Source organism: Acanthopagrus latus, chromosome 4 (assembly GCF_904848185.1).
Source record: "Acanthopagrus latus isolate v.2019 chromosome 4, fAcaLat1.1, whole genome shotgun sequence".
Lineage (NCBI taxonomy): Eukaryota > Metazoa > Chordata > Actinopteri > Spariformes > Sparidae > Acanthopagrus > Acanthopagrus latus.
In genome coordinates this window covers 17,199,248-17,214,997 of record NC_051042.1, presented here as the reverse complement: position 1 = coordinate 17,214,997, position 15,750 = coordinate 17,199,248, and the positions used below count along the sequence as shown (strand labels likewise).

General features: G+C 41.3%; 2 protein-coding genes across 6 annotated transcripts; one reads left to right on the top strand and one right to left on the bottom strand.

Annotated features, from left to right (window-relative positions):
* Positions 1-179: 179 nt before the first annotated feature.
* grk1a (G protein-coupled receptor kinase 1 a) lies at positions 180-9,286 on the bottom strand. Its single transcript, XM_037094618.1, has 7 exons — positions 8,487-9,286; positions 6,845-6,972; positions 6,546-6,703; positions 5,411-5,494; positions 2,696-2,820; positions 1,953-2,154; positions 180-953 (listed from the first exon to the last, which is right to left on the bottom strand). Exons 1-7 carry the CDS (start codon positions 9,186-9,188, stop codon positions 661-663), a joined length of 1,692 nt encoding a protein of 563 aa, XP_036950513.1. The 5' UTR covers positions 9,189-9,286; the 3' UTR covers positions 180-660.
* LOC119017714 (potassium-transporting ATPase subunit beta-like) lies at positions 3,810-15,634 on the top strand. Of its 5 annotated transcripts, XM_037094622.1 has the most exons (9): positions 3,810-4,351; positions 6,880-6,996; positions 10,157-10,199; positions 12,154-12,282; positions 12,375-12,488; positions 12,572-12,777; positions 12,878-12,940; positions 13,291-13,383; positions 14,180-15,634. In XM_037094622.1, exons 4-9 carry the CDS (start codon positions 12,192-12,194, stop codon positions 14,336-14,338), a joined length of 726 nt encoding a protein of 241 aa, XP_036950517.1. In that variant the 5' UTR covers positions 3,810-4,351; positions 6,880-6,996; positions 10,157-10,199; positions 12,154-12,191; the 3' UTR covers positions 14,339-15,634. The 5 variants fall into 5 exon arrangements, with proteins under 5 accessions (XP_036950517.1, XP_036950516.1, XP_036950515.1 ...); XM_037094621.1 differs by lacking the exon at positions 10,157-10,199; XM_037094620.1 differs by lacking the exons at positions 6,880-6,996; positions 10,157-10,199.
* The last annotated feature ends 116 nt before the right edge of the window (positions 15,635-15,750 follow it).

The window sequence follows — 15,750 nt, the reverse complement described above, 5'->3', positions numbered from 1 at the left end:
AAAGAAGTCCTGTGTGTAACCTGCCACACTGACAACACAATATTTCAATTTGTCCTGAGTTATTTCAGATGTTTTCAATAATATAACGTCTGTTTTGTTGCTGCTGTAGAATAAATGCTGATGTGGGCCTTAGTGGATGAACTGGATTTGATAACGTGTCATGCATGAAACACAGTGGGTGGTTTTAATGGCAAAAATATTTATTTCAAATTCATAAACATCTGTGCAGCAATGGATACAAGCTTATTTACACTTCTGTAGCTGCAAAACACATCGGAGAAGCATAAAGTGGAAACAAAAACACATGCAGCGCAGGTGTGTGTCTGTCATGTCACCTAAACACACACATTTGTTCTAGAAAAATGTATTTGAGAGATATAAACACATGAGAAGAGAGAGAAGGAAGATGTTGAAAAATGAAATAATTGAACTGTGATGCAGATAAATCTGTAAATGTCCCTTTATCTATTAAAGCGGCTTAAAGCTGCAGGTAGAAAAGACACTTTATCATCATCATCAATAATAAGACTCATTTCCCTTCAAACACACCACAAATCTGTGCTGAAATCTTGTATGAAAAAAGTGCTTAAAAAAAAAAAAAAGTGTAACTGACTGATAAGAAAACAGTTTGTATAAAATCCTCCACGCAGTCCTGGCCGCCTACGACACCGTGCAGGTGGAGGACTTGGGCGGCTGCTCCAGGATGGACTCCCGCCGCAGGTCGTTGGGTAAACCTCCGTCGGCTCCCCAGACTGTGAGCTCCCCGTAGATCCCCATCTCGATCATCTCCTCCTGCCAGGGGATGGAGATGTTCCCCGAGGCGAACTCGTCGAAAAACTCATTGTCTTCATTTTCCACCTGCACGCCCTTAACTGTGGAGAAGGCCCCGACGTCGTCAATGTTCTTGGCATAAACTGTCTTGGAGTCTGGCACGAAAGGCGGTGGAAGAATCCCTGAGGAGAGACCACACGGGAAAGATGCAGACGTCAAGCGGCGTGTGCTCATCTCACAAGTTGTTTGTTTGTATCGTATCATGGCGAGACACACAAGGGTGGTCAAGAGTCCCAGCGTGAGCCGCCGGGATGCTCCAGACAGCCTCTAACTCTCGATGTTGCGTGTTTTGCTTGATTAGAAAACAACTTTGAGAAATATTTGGCTCATTAGCTCATCGCTAGCTGAGGCACTGGCAGAGTGCTGCTACTGAGCCAGCAGGTTTCAGCACAGGGCCTTCGTCAAGATGGTAAATGTGTTACAGCACAACAAAGATGGCTGGATTGGTGTCAATTATCAACTGAGAATTAGACACATAAACGCACCACCTGCAACAACAGAAGAAATAAACACAAAGAACCAATAACTAATTATATGTACTTCTTTTTTTTTTTTTTACTCAAATCTAAACTTAAATCTTAATTATTAATTAATAAGATTTTAACAATAAAAACATCTTTTTATCATGTTTTTTTTACTGTGGACCATCAGCTCTCACTGAAGCTCTTTTAGTTTTTTAACTTAGTTAGTAAAATAAAAACAAAACAAAAAAAAAATACAGCAATATCTTGTGAAAAAAGCCCAAACTGTTCGAACTTTCTGTTTGAAAAGGAAGCAGCTGATTTAGAACATAATGTTTTCAGAGCATGTGAGACTTGAGTAAATATTTAAAAAAAATTGCTTATAAATTGCGCACGACTTTCTTCGATTAAACTACAAAATCTCTTTAAGACAAACAACGCTGGTTCAATAAAATAAAGGCTATTCCAGTCCACTGGCAGACTTTCAGAAACAAACTTAGTGAGCACAATTCAAAAACTGTTAAAAAAAACAACTTTTAAAACAGCTGAAAATCATATACATATATGTGTTTTAGTGCAATAATGATGTAAACACATGAAACAGTGACCGGTCACAATGAGCAAACTGTCACCCCACGTTTGTTTCTGTCCGACACACACCTGCGTTCAGTTTCCTCCAGTTGATCTCGCTGAAGAAGGGGTGTTCCCGGAGCTCGTCACACGATCCGTTCCTGAAGCCGAGCCTTTTGTCGACCTCTTTGACGAGCAGACCCTCGCAGATGGACCGGGCCTTCTCACTGAACTTCTCTGGATACGATACGGGGTCATTCAGGATCCGCTTCTTCACCACCTTGTTCTCCACCTGGAAACGACACATAGAGCAGTAGAGAAGAAGTTGAACCTCTCATTTAAAACCCTGCACACAGGTCCAAACCAGTTTAAAGTCTGTAGATAACTAATTCAGACATTTACCTGCACAGCTATTTATTATTCATCAGCCGTGTGCTGAGGTTAATGTACATGAACTGTTGTCTGGATATTGTGTGCTGCACATTATTACTGTAAATCACCTGTAGCATATGTATATAAGTATCTACAGTAAAGTATATTCATGTACATGCATGGCATACTATACCTTCGCAATAAAGTTAAGTCCAAAAACATTATATGAGCTCTTGTTCACTGGTTAATTGAGCAGTCAGGGTTTCTTATTTAACAGCAGTGTCAGCATCAGGCCACAGGAGGGCAAAGTTGAGCCATCAAATCTTAAAATAAGGCTGTCGCTGTCACCACAGGGTGAGTTAAAGAGGGTTGATGATGAAGATGGAGCAGCACAAACAAGTGAAAACATCTCCAAGTACATGATTGAAGAGCAGGAAAAAGGTCGCACAAAGCATGTTTACCTTCTCTCCTCGGCTCCTGAAAGGTCCTTTGGCCGCCATGAATTCATACAGAGTGACCCCCAAAGTGAAATAATCCACAGAGTAGTCGTACTCCTCTCCTTTCAGCAGCTCCGGAGCCATGAAACCTGAAGGTCATGACGTTTCAGTTAGAGAGAGGACATTTGAAAAACACTAAATTATCTATTTCTAATTCAAACTGCTAAAAAGATCTAAAAAAAAAAAAAAAAACCTTGAGTAAGTAAATCTGTACAAATGTTTTAATCTTAAAAACAAAAATCCAGAGGAGTTACCAGATTTCACTCCACCAGCAGTGGAGGAGCAGCTTCCAGTGCAGCTGCTGCCTCTGAAACACACATTTACTGAAGCACCGCAGCTGTTACCTGACTAATTCTGTGCAACTTTATACTGAGACTTTTTTAAATTTTATTTTACTTGTTCAAACTTCTAGAAACATATTCATAGTTGCAGTGGTCACTCTGCAGATAGAGTTTGTACATGTTTAACAAATTATACAACTAAAAAAACTAAATATTTAAGGAACAGGAGTCGCTCAAGTGCGACCTCACACGACAAGCCACCAACCAAAGGTACAATATTGTGTTACAACATTTCTGTACATATATTCTGTCTCCCTCCATCATGGCCCAACTGCTGTGTGACTCAAAACATGTGTAATACGTGTTTATCATCAGACATCCAAATATTACAGATGACCTCGCTGTCCTTGATGGCAGCTGCGGCCCTGTTGGTTACATCAGTAAAATGCCATTAAAATGTTACTGTATGAATAATTGAACACACTCATTCTGCATAATGAGGTGAAGTGTGAGTATGTGTTTTTAGGTACTTGTACTTAACTTGAGTATTTCAGTTTTCCTCTACCCCAGTACATTCCACAATTAAATATTACACTTTTATACTCCACTATGTTTATTTGTAACCTGTCTGGTCACTTTGCATGTTCAGATTATTAATACAAAACATAAAGAATGTGAGATGTGTTTATTAAGTAAGACTTGATTGATCCCTTGGGGGAAATTCACAAACATAGCAGGTATCAAGGTTTTAAAAGGGGAAAAAACTAAAAGGTGAACCCAAATGCAGACTCACTGGAGGCAGAACCAGGAGGAATGACAGATGAGCTTTATATAACAAAAGCTGAGAAAAACAAAAACCAAGGATACAAACAAAAAGAGCCCAAGGACCAAAAACCAAAGCAGCGGCTAAAACAGCAAAACAAAGGGCAAACGAAATAAGGCAAAGTTCAAATCAAACATTAAAAAAAACAAACAAACAAACAAAAAAAAACATAGCAAAATGGGAGACTGGAAACACAATGAACTCGGCGAGGGGGGGGAATACACAACTCACACACCAACAACAAACAGATACAGACAAGACTGAAGGCAGAAACTACATACACAGACACTAACGAGGAGATGAGGAACAGGTGAGGTGGAACAGCAGGTGAGATAACGAGGGGGTGGCACAGAGGAGGAAATACTGGGGAAACAAAACAGACAGACAGAGGGAGACAAACACGCAACAAGAGGGAAGGGAAAACAGGGAAGAACACGGAGGACACTGAAAGGACACAAGAGGGCGTGGAAATCAAAACACAAGACGCGACAAGACAGAACCATGACAGCAGATTAAGTACGTCAAATATTGAAGCCCCCATCTTTCAAACCTTCAGCGTCAAATTAATGCATATTACATAATTATTAGTTATTAATAACATATATTATGAAATGGGCCACTGTTCATAATGATTTATTTTACTTTTGGTATTTAATTAAGTATTTTAGTGCTTAAAACAGATAATGTTAATTAATAAAGATTTGAATGAATGACTTTTTACACTGTGGTATTTCCACGTGTTGCTAAAAGTGAAACTCGCCAAAAAGCAGCTTTATTCGTGATTGAATAGGAGTCAAACCTCCGTGTTAAAGCATAATTATGACAAAAGAGGCACTTTTTAGATTTACTGTAGTTTTGTTTTCGGGAAAGGTCATTTTCAGTGGAGAGTAAGAGAGTAATGGTGGACGTCCTTCCTGTTAGGTCGCACGCGGGGATCGACACTTTTTGTTTGCCATGACGGCGGCATGCTGGAGATTCAGCTCCTCCTACGCTGAGTTGTTCAAAAACCTTCTATTTAGCACTCTGTCTGTGTACACAAACAATGTTCTCAATGCTCGTGTTCATGTGTAGAGACCCTGGTGATGCTATGAGCAAAGTTTCATGTTGTGTCGGGCCTTCTAAGTGTTTTAAAAATAGCGATTTTGATGCTAGCATAAAAGTGCCCCATGCACTCCACTGAAAATTAGCTTGCCCGAAAACGAAACTAAATCTTAAAAGTGCCTCTTTCGTCGTAATTATGCTTTAACATGAAGGTTTGACTCATATTCAATCACAAATAAAGCCTTGGTTGCTTTTTGGCGAGAGTTTCACTTGAAGTATTAGATCTGAGTCCTTCTTCCCCCGCTGGTTTCAGTCCTGTCATTCTGGTAACGCTGGTTGGAGAGGTAAAGGCAGCTGTACTGTCGGTATACAATGTAGTTGGTGGTATCACGTGAGGCAAAGTAAATAAATATGAAATACCGTGAGAGAGATAAATATTGCAGAGCTGTGGGTTTTGCTCACAGATACCTGCTGTAGGAGCAGCTACAACCTGTTAAGGTCAGTATTAGTTAGTGGCTGTTGTCTCGACTGTACCTGGAGTCCCAGCGTAGCCCTTGATCTTGAACTGATCATCAGCCAGCTCCACAGCCAGGCCAAGGTCAGAGATACGGACGTTACCTGTGAGAGCAAACACAGAGTAAAGTCAAGAGCCGTGCACGTCACAGATATGAATGTTGACCTGCACGCTGCGTCTGTCACTCGTTAACCTGCAGCAGCACGATAACTGAAAGACGTCCTTGTGTTGGAAGTGAGACACAGTGTGCACTGTCGCTGTCGGCTGTTCAGTGTTTGTACAGACCAGCATGTATGTGATTGAGTGTGTGTGTGTGTGTGTGAGTGTGACTGGGACATACTTTTAAAGTCAAGGTGAATTTCAATAAAGTTAAAGCACAAACTTGCATATTTTAGTGTTTACTATTAGATGGGGATTTGTTTTAAGGAATAGTTTGACATTTGAGAAATACATTCTTATGCGTTTCACACCAACTGATTGATGAGAAGAATGACAATACTCATTTCTGTACAGTACGTTAAACATGAAGTAAACCCACAATTTATCATTTTTACACCTTTATTTTTTCGCACACATTAATTTGTACAGGATTATAATGTTAGTCAGTGAGGTTTTGAGTTGCTATATGGAGATTTTGTTACCTGTGGACAGAGTCTACAAGCTAACGTTTAGCTGTTTCTCCCACTTGAATTGTTTATGCTAACGGTAAATTTAGCTAGCCTTCCCCTGGTTCAGACATGTTCAACAGACAGACATGAGAATGACATCAGTCTAACCATGACCCTCTTGGCAAGAAAGTGAAAAAGCAAATTTCCTAAAATGTTAGACTGTTGTTGAACCAAATGGGCAACATGTAATTTCTTCCTCTAGGGATCTTAATCACAAAACAAAAGACGTTAGCTCTCTGGGGTTATGGGTGTTGCTGTCTTCAGTGTTAAACACCAATAACTGCTAATGAAAGCTGAACTTTTAAACGCGTTATCTTTAGTTACGTTCACTGACTTCCTTCCTCACTCTTTGACGGAGGTTATCATCTATTTTGTAGTCATGTGGTGACTTACAAAGAGGACAACAACTGTGAGAAAACTTAAGTCTCAAAAAATAACTCCAGGCTTTACTTCAAACACGAGACGACTGCATCTTTCTCTGTCTGACCTTGGTTATCCAGCAGCACGTTCTCCGGTTTGAGGTCTCTGTAGACTATCCTCTTCTGGTGGAGGTGCTCCATGCCCTGGATGATCTGAGCCGCGTAGTAACAGGCCCGCGGCTCGTCGAACCCCGGGTTGTTCTCATCCACGTTATAAATGTGATACCTGGTGGTGGTTCAAGACATTCAGGCAAAACGATTAAGACAAAAGAGGATGGGAACAGAGGATGTAGGGTCAAAGGGAGAGACTAAAATATGGAGATGTTGCAGTCAGCATGTCAGTGATTGGCAATGAATGACATCTAACCTCAGGTCTCCTCCGTTCATGATGGTCATGACCAGACACAGCTCTGTTTTCGACTGGAAGGCGTACGCCAAAGACACGATGAACCTGCTGTGAACTCGAGCCAGGATCCTCTTCTCCACCATCGCCCCCTACAGGACAGGAAGAGGCAGCAGGTGAGGACGACATTATAGTTACTATAGAAAGCTCGGATAACATTAGAGAAGCTGTGTACAGTATGTTGAACTTTTGTAGATTTGTAGATTTGTAACAGCACTGCTGCCAGTTTTGCCCAGTGGCTACTTGTGTTATTGCAGCGAAAAAATGTCCTATAGAGCACAATACTAAAAGAGAAATCGGTAAAACTGTCGACATGACACCTCGACCTGCAAACAAGGTCAATGTGGACTCTTTCTATTAAGAATTTTTGATCAATGGAATCTTTTTAGAACATAATATAATATAATCTTTTTATAATCGTATAACTTTCCCCAAGCCATGAAAAGGGAACTGCTGGGAACTCATCGTCAGAGCCAGCAGGAGAAACATCAGAAAATAAATGCAAAAGCTGGAAACTTTTTCGGCGTGTGTACTTCTCATTGGCCTCATCTTCTGGGTCTGGTACGTAGTTTTATAGCTCAGGGCCACTAATTCTCTGGCTGGGCTTCACCTGGGCTGCCATTATTAAAATAGCCTGGGAGTCATGTCGTACAAAGATGGCGAAATGCTCCAGGTTCTCAAAGAGAGGTCGGATTTCTTTTTAATTAACTCTTCATTTTCTTGCTAATGAAGTCTTTTGCATTAAAACAGGTGTAGCGTACAATGTATTATGTGACTTCAACAACTTTTCATTCATGAATTTTGTTCAGGGAAGACAGTTTTCAATTCACAGCATTTGATAGCATCTAATTGTAATTCTTTCCTCTCAACCAGTTTAGCTTTTTTTTCATGTTATTTTTTTTTTTTGTTTTGGCCTTTTTCATGGCTGTTTGGACAGAACAGCTGGGAGGGAGGAATAGATGAGAGGGAAGTGGATGACATGCAGCCACTGCACTGAAGACTCATATATTTCAGATTCAAGCTCTACCAACGCCCCATCAATTACACTTTGAAAAATGGTATGGTAAATCTTAAGAAAAATGTCTTGTGTGTCAAATCTATATACCACTGCATCTAAACAAAGCTTGTTTCTCCCATAGCCAACAGTTACACCTATACAGAGATAATAAACACTACTATTACTCTATCATACTGTCACACCTTATGTTCAATCTGTCAGCCCACAATAAATAAAGGAAAACTGCGTAATTTTGGCAATATTTTGAAAGGAATGGAAAGTGAAGTTACTGAAGATACTTATGTTATTGTCTTTGTTTTGGGTGCTGAGGAGAAGATTAAGAAATCCGCTCCAGAGCCACTCCATTTATAAACAGGGCAGGATTGGCGCTTTGTAAGGAGATCAGAATGTTCTAATGCTGAGGGCACTAATCATATAAGCCTAAGGTGCCCAACAAGACTCCATCTAGTTACCGACTGTTGTTTATGGGAGAGGATTACGTAGATACAAACTAGACCACGACTCGTGTGCCCAAACTTCAACCACTGCTCACTTGTTGCAGAATTCGCCCTCTCGGATAAGAAAGGACGATACGGTCGGACCCCTTACCTCGTAGCCTTTTCTCTTCTTCAGCCTCTTCTTGTTGAGCTTTTTGCATGCGTAGAGTTTCCCCGTGGCCTTCATCTGACAGGCCGACACTTCCCCGAAACCCCCTTTCCCCAACACACGGAAATCCAGAAACCAGTCCTCTCCCATGGGCTGCATCTCCAACCACTTCCACTGCAGAAACCTTTTCAGATACATGCTCTCCAGGAAGAAAGTGTAGGGCACTTCTTTGAGAAAGTCCATCACACTGTCCATGGTCTCGCTGAAAAGATCGTCCCCAGGCTCCTGGTGTTTCTCTTTGACCTTTGTGATGCCATTTTCCGGGAGGAAGGGGCAGAAGTACTTGGCACCAGGCTCCATGTACCGGGACAAGATCTTGCTCGCTTTCTTGACTCGATCTTCATCCTCGGCCATGTTGTACTCCTCGATATCCTTCCACAGGCGGCAGGGGCCTTTGTACTCATTGTTGGCGTCGAGGAACTCCTGGAAGAGACGTTTGCCGATGGGCTGCTCCACGCAGACCGTCTGGAAGCCCAGGTCTAAGGTCTCCCGCAGGCCTTCGCACACTGTGATGTGAGGCAGCTTGAGGCGACAGTGGTACTTCTTGTCCCGGTTGGATGCAGGGTTGGCAGTGCCGTCGAGGCTGCCGCGGGCCGAGATGTAGGCAGAGTTGGCCACCACTGTCGTCAGGCCACCAATATCCATGGTGACAGTCAAAGAGTGAGGGGGAGGGAGGGAGAAGTGTGTGAGATTTAGTACAAGTTACAAAGAGAAAGTGAACCTCGAGAGCAGACAGTAGGGATGAACAGATAGCAGGAAGAAGCAGAAGATTTATATCTAGCTCCCAGATAAGAACGGGATGTGGTGTGAATGTCTTCTTCCTCCAGCTCTTCAGAAGCAGAGGTGACCGTACACCTGTCCGTCTGCCCGCTGCAGACAGCCACACCCTCCCTCCTCTTCCCCTCACACACATGAAGACACACATGCAGATCTACCTGACTCATCACCTTCCTCCAAAGGGATTTATCCACTCCGTGAGGCTTTATCCTGCGCTAACCCCTGTGCGCACCGTAGAAGAGGAGAGAGGGGCGCGGACAACAAAAGACTCAGGAAACATGAAAAAAGAGGAGAGAGGTGGAAAATGGAGATTAAATGTAGAGAGGGGAACGAGGGATCCACGTAGTTGGATATGTGGTGGGCTGGTAATGACAGGAATGCAGAGAGGAGAGAGTAATACACAAGCGTTCACAGTTCAACACAATGCTTTGGGTCTTGCTTTGCTTAGTTCAAAAGTTTTCTTTCTCTACAATCGTCCACCAGAAAGAGAAATGTATTCTTGCTTATGTTTACCTCTGATCATTCTCTTTAAAATGGTGAGGTGAGTTTAAGTGTTTAACTATGCTGGAAGCATATGTGTGCATGTTCCCCACAACATGCACAAACACCAACCAGTACACCTGCATTCATGGTCTGCCACATATCAAGTACCCTCAGAAGTTGGGGGTTCAGTGCAGGCCAACCTTCATTTCCCAAGCCAAGGCCCTACAGACTGAGCTACTGTAATTCCCAGCTGGTGCCTGATGGGAGTTAATCACTCTGAATTGAATACATTTTGTTTTTCAATGACCAATTTCTAGATTTCACCTTTGGCTCTGAATCTTTTTTTTTCACAGGTTCGAGGTTTTTTGTTCAAGCACCAAATTGGCTCTTTGGCAGGTAATCACAGTAAATCACGTCCAGTCTTTCAGCTTGATTGTTGTTATTAGCAACCAACCGGCCTGATTGTTCAAGGTGATCCTGAGGTTCCTCCAAGGAGTGAAAGGACGTCATCTCCTACCCGTTTCTTACGTTGGCCCACCTCAGCTTCACCACCTTCCGGCTTGCCCACCTTATCTTGGTCTTATAAATAGTGAATATGAGATAACGCATACATCACACTCTGGAGCGACGTCCAGGGAGTGACTTTTAGCTTTTATTGTGACAGAGAATGCAACAGGGGACGAGACAATAGCACAAACCAGAAAGTGCCTCTAAATTTTCGGGGAGGGACAGGAGAGAGGGTAAAACACATATTACAGTTTGTACGTTTGGTGAGGGAGAAGAAGAGAAGTTAAAGAAAGAGAAGGTCTGCTGTGGATCCTGGTCAGCACAGAGCATCATCATGGCCGCCTTGAAGGAGAAGAGGACCTGCGGGCAGCGATGTGAAGACTTTGGCCATTTTGTCTGGAACTCAGACCAAGGGACGTTAATGGGGAGGACGCCAGAGAAATGGGGTAGGAATGAAATAAATATGAAAAAATAAAAGATTTACCCAAAAAATGATCTGTCATTTATTGGTAACACCATAGTTACAGCACTGCTAAGGAAATAACATGATGAGTGTCGTTCATTCACCGAGACTGAGAAACAACTTTTGTTTAATGACCACTTCAAAGACAAGAAGAGACTTTTAGATCAATTCATGTCCACAAAATCAAATATCGTGAACTTTGTCTGTCTGGTTTATATTATTATGTCCATATTGAACAACTGACAATGACCTTTAAATTATCTAGTCTTTATGTAATATTCAAACAAACGTCTCAAAGAGGCACAATGGAGGAGTCATGGATCACAACCAGATTAACTATTCGAATCAGTGGCTAGTTCTCAGGGGTTTGAACACACTGGTAGTATAATCTGTAACTGTACTTTATGTTTTATAAGATCTTCATATATTTGAATTAGAAACTGGGCTATTGCTTTGTAGGTTTACACATACAATACCAGGAATTTGCATTTTGGTGGATCACAATAACCATAGTGAGTAATTAAAAAAAGTGCATCCCCCCCAAAAAGAAAAATGTGTAATAAAACTAGAGCCACACTAAGAAGAGGGCGTACCTCCGCAATGGCCCAACAGCCCCATTTACCCACATTGAAAATGTTCTCACTAATAGATACCAGCAGCATAAATACACGAGATATCTTCATCAAGTTCTCTGCATTATTCCCTAAGAAGATTAACAAAATGTGACCAATCCGTTCAGTATTTTTTGTGTAATCCAACAAACCGACACAGGGTAAAATAGAACCTCTGTTGTGGAGGTTAATATACACAAAATTAAAAAACAATTAACTTTGCAAAATAGTGACAAAAGACTGTACAGATTCAACATCTAAAGTTTTTTTTTGCAATGTGCAGAGATAATAATTTGAAAGTTGTGTGTTTATGTAACACATTCAGCCAGATGTGAAGATTTGTGAGAAATATAAACCTGCAATCGTATCCATAATCTGTAAGGTTTCTACAACTGGAAATAAATGTAGTAAATCTTCTTAGTTACTACATGATATACCACAAACTGTGTACATTTCTGTGTGCTTTCTTCTGCCCTTTGGTTATCACACAGTGAGATGTGTGTTTGCAGCATGTGCACAGAGTGAGATAAGCCTGCTGTCGTGAAAAGCTTTGGGTTTGATTTTACAATCAGATTAAGCTCATATCAACAGAGGACACCTTGACCTCTGCCAGTGTCGACGCACACTCTCCAAACTCTCCTCTGTATCACTGAAAACGATCAGAAACAGTTTTGTACAACATCAGATGGGACACAGAGAGGTGATGCTGCCATAAACATCACACCTTTGTCTGTGTGTATCAATAAAAACCTGTGCCTCTCCTTCACAGTGTACATCAGTCTGTATTATGTGGCCTTCTACGTGGTGATGACAGCCCTCTTCTGTCTGGCCATCTGGACCCTCATGTACACCTTGGATCCATACGCCCCTGACTATCAAGATCGGTTGCAATCGCCGGGTAACACATCAGTAACTGTGACAAGGACGGTGACAAATTTGAATTAAACCTCAGTAGCTCGTAACACGTTCTATGTTTGTTGTCTGCTCCAGGGGTGATGGTGTGGCCGGACACTTATGGAGAGGAGGATGTTGAAATCAGGTACAACTCATCAGACAAGGCCAGCTGGATGCAGATGTCCAACATCCTCCATGGGTTCCTGAAGCGTGAGTATTTACATCACCATCTTATAATAATATTTAACAATCTTCAAAACATCTAAATCTTGTGCTCTGTCTCTCTCCTTCAGCCTACAATGACTCCAAGCAGCTTGAATGTAACCACTACAACTGCACCAAGGGGAAGTACTTCATCCAGAACACCTTCTCCGCCCCTAACCACACCAAGTGGGCCTGTCCCTTCACGCAAAGCATGCTGGGAGCTTGCTCTGGACTCGAGGACCCGACCTTTGGCTACAACTGCTCCATGCCTTGTGTCATCATTAAGATGAACAGAGTACGTTTAACTCACAATATCTCAAATAGTGCAGCCCATAAAAACAACAAATTGCATCACAATTGTGTCGAATGATCGATGTGCTGTTTTGTCTCTGCAGATCATCAGCTTCTTGCCTTCTAATAAAACTGACCTTCCCCCATACGTCAACTGCACTGTATTGGTGAGCGTTAGCCAGTTTTAATAGCACGTACTAAAGGTCCAGTATGCCGGATTTGCCTGTTTTTTGACTCTGGATCCTACATTTCCCACAATGCAACTCTTTTTTATTAGGCCCTCCTTGCCTGTTAAACATCCATGTCATTTCAAACTCGGCAACACCAGCATGTAAAACAGACAAAAGATTATTTTCTCACGTTTAACAATGCCCCTCCAGGCTAACATGAGACTTTACAACTATTTTCTCCGGCTGAGTAGTAATTGTGACGAGAAATCTGATCTTTAGAGTGAAATTGGTGGAATGTGCCTTTAAATATGATGAAAATCTGTGCCTGTGTATGTGTGTGTGCTCAGAGCGGACAAGCCAATGTGGACAAAATCGAGTATTTTCCTAACAGAGGAGCGATGGATCTGTCTTACTTCCCTTACTACGGAAGACTGGCACAGGTGAGCAAGAAAATAAATTGCATTAAAAATTAATACATTTTCAACTGTTGTCATGGGGTGCATATCCCTAAATACATTTTTTTGGAATTTGAATATACATTAATTTGCTCTCCTCCTCAGGGTGAGGTGATAAAGATTGATACTTATGTGGTATCTGTGTTTGGAAAACATGTATTAACAACCAGCAGGGGATTTGCTCAGTTCAGACTGGAATGAAGCGGAAATTACCTTGCCTGTCTGTCTGAAGGAAACAGAATCTGCCCATACAACCTTATCGCCAAAATTAATGTTAGCAATGTACATTTTCTGCAAACCACGGATATGTTGAAACATTACATTTGTTTATGTTGCAACTTCATGTTTCTTTAGGTTAGATTTTCTATTTTTATGTTGCGACAACACTGTGCTTATGCTCTGGTTATAGTTAGGCACAAAAACAATTTGGTTACAGGTAGCAAAAGCAGCCACAAAAACAGCTGGAATTGTCCAGAAGTCTCATTAAAGAAACCGGGTTTTGTCACAAGAGACATCCTAAAAGCTATCCAGTGGCGTCAAGCTTACAAACACTGGACACTTGATGTGAATAAAGTACGTTTTTGCTTTGAGTAAACCAAATATAAAAGGTGCCACTGAAGGATTTCGTTGCCTCGGGGCAGAGTCAGGCTAGCTCTTTCCCCTCTCTCAGCATAAAAGCATATGTGTTTACTTCCCAAAAGACAAACTATTCCTTTAAGTTTATTAACAAAAATCAAGTAACCACCAGTCTACATTGACTTCTTTCTCCTTTTTTTCCCAGCCTACCTACGTCAACCCGCTGGTGGCTGTTCGGTTCAGCCTGGTCGGAGAAATGTCCGCCAAGATCCAGTGCAGAGTGGTCTCCGACAAGATCAGCTACCAAAACATCCACGACCCCTACGAGGGGAAAGTCATCTTCTACCTCAAAGCAGTGAAATGAGAAACAGAACAGGAAGGAGGTCCTCGTATATCCCAACTCACCCGTCAGGATCACGTGCAGATCAATAATGATGATTATCTAACAGCCTTTAAACAAAACTTAACCCAACAGTATAGGCCCAGTTGTGAATCTCCGCGCTGTGTGTTGCTTTTATTAAGATGATGTTGTCATGCTTAGCTGAGTGATTCATGGAGTTCTTTGTCCTCTACATTGCAGGTTTCACCATAACAAAGAAATAATCTAATCTATACATGTATTTATTGTTATGAAGCCTGATCCATGCTAACAAACTTTTGTCTGTCTCCTCCTCTCATCCCTACATATATAAGGATCATTTAGTGAATGTCGGAGGGAACACAGGAGATTTTTGAGGTGGATGTGGGATTAAAGACATGCTGCAGAACATGTTATTATAATGTGACGACAAACTATTTCTAAATAAAATCTCATTCCAAATTTTATTTTTCGGTCTCAAGAGTATTTGATGAGCTCAAGATGTATATAATTAATATGAACAGAACCAAAAGTATTCTATCATAAAGCTGTTTTAAAAGCACTTCTAAAATGTACAGTCTGTTGTATTTGTAATGGGCAGCCCGTGCTAATAGGATGATAATGATGATGAGGGTTCCCACTGATCTGCTGACTGCAGAGTTTGGGTGTTAACAGCTTACATGGCGCAGGTGTGCTCGCATGTGTGCTCACACAGACACGTGTCAGGCTGAAGTTTTCCTTGAAAAAGATTGTTCTGCTGTGTGATAACACAGGTTGATCACATGATGTGATATGTCCATTGGTCAGGTTCTTTGTTTTTGGTTTCAGTGCTGAAGGTGTAAAGGATCAATGCAAACACAATGCTGCCGTCATCAGAAGGTACATGTATAGTGTAGAGAAATGGTCCCAATATAAACAGGATTCCAGAAAAGTTGGGATGCTGCTTGACACATAAACAAAACATGATAAGCAAATTATGATAGTTTGCTAACTCGCTCTGACATAAACACAGTGAAAACAGTATGAAGACAGTATATAATATGTTTGACTTCTTAAACTTCATTGAATTTTTAAATCATGTCCCATTTCTTTTGGAACTGGCTTTATAACTATCAAGGGACATTTTTTTTGTTAAATACTCAATACTGAAATGATCCTTCAATTGAAACAATCTGAAAATGAAAGGGCACTTTTTGATTGAACAATTCATATCTTCAATTAAACTGTAACATGTAATAAGGGGTTCAAGAGGAGATATTCATATTCTGGATTACAGGACTCATACTGACACCTGTAAAATAAAACACCATACATTTGATTCAAAGTGTCCCTCTCTTTTGTAGTTTTCTGTGTTAACAGTGACTAAAGTTGATTTTTATAATGCAACAGAGCTGAACCACAGTATTAATAACTAATGA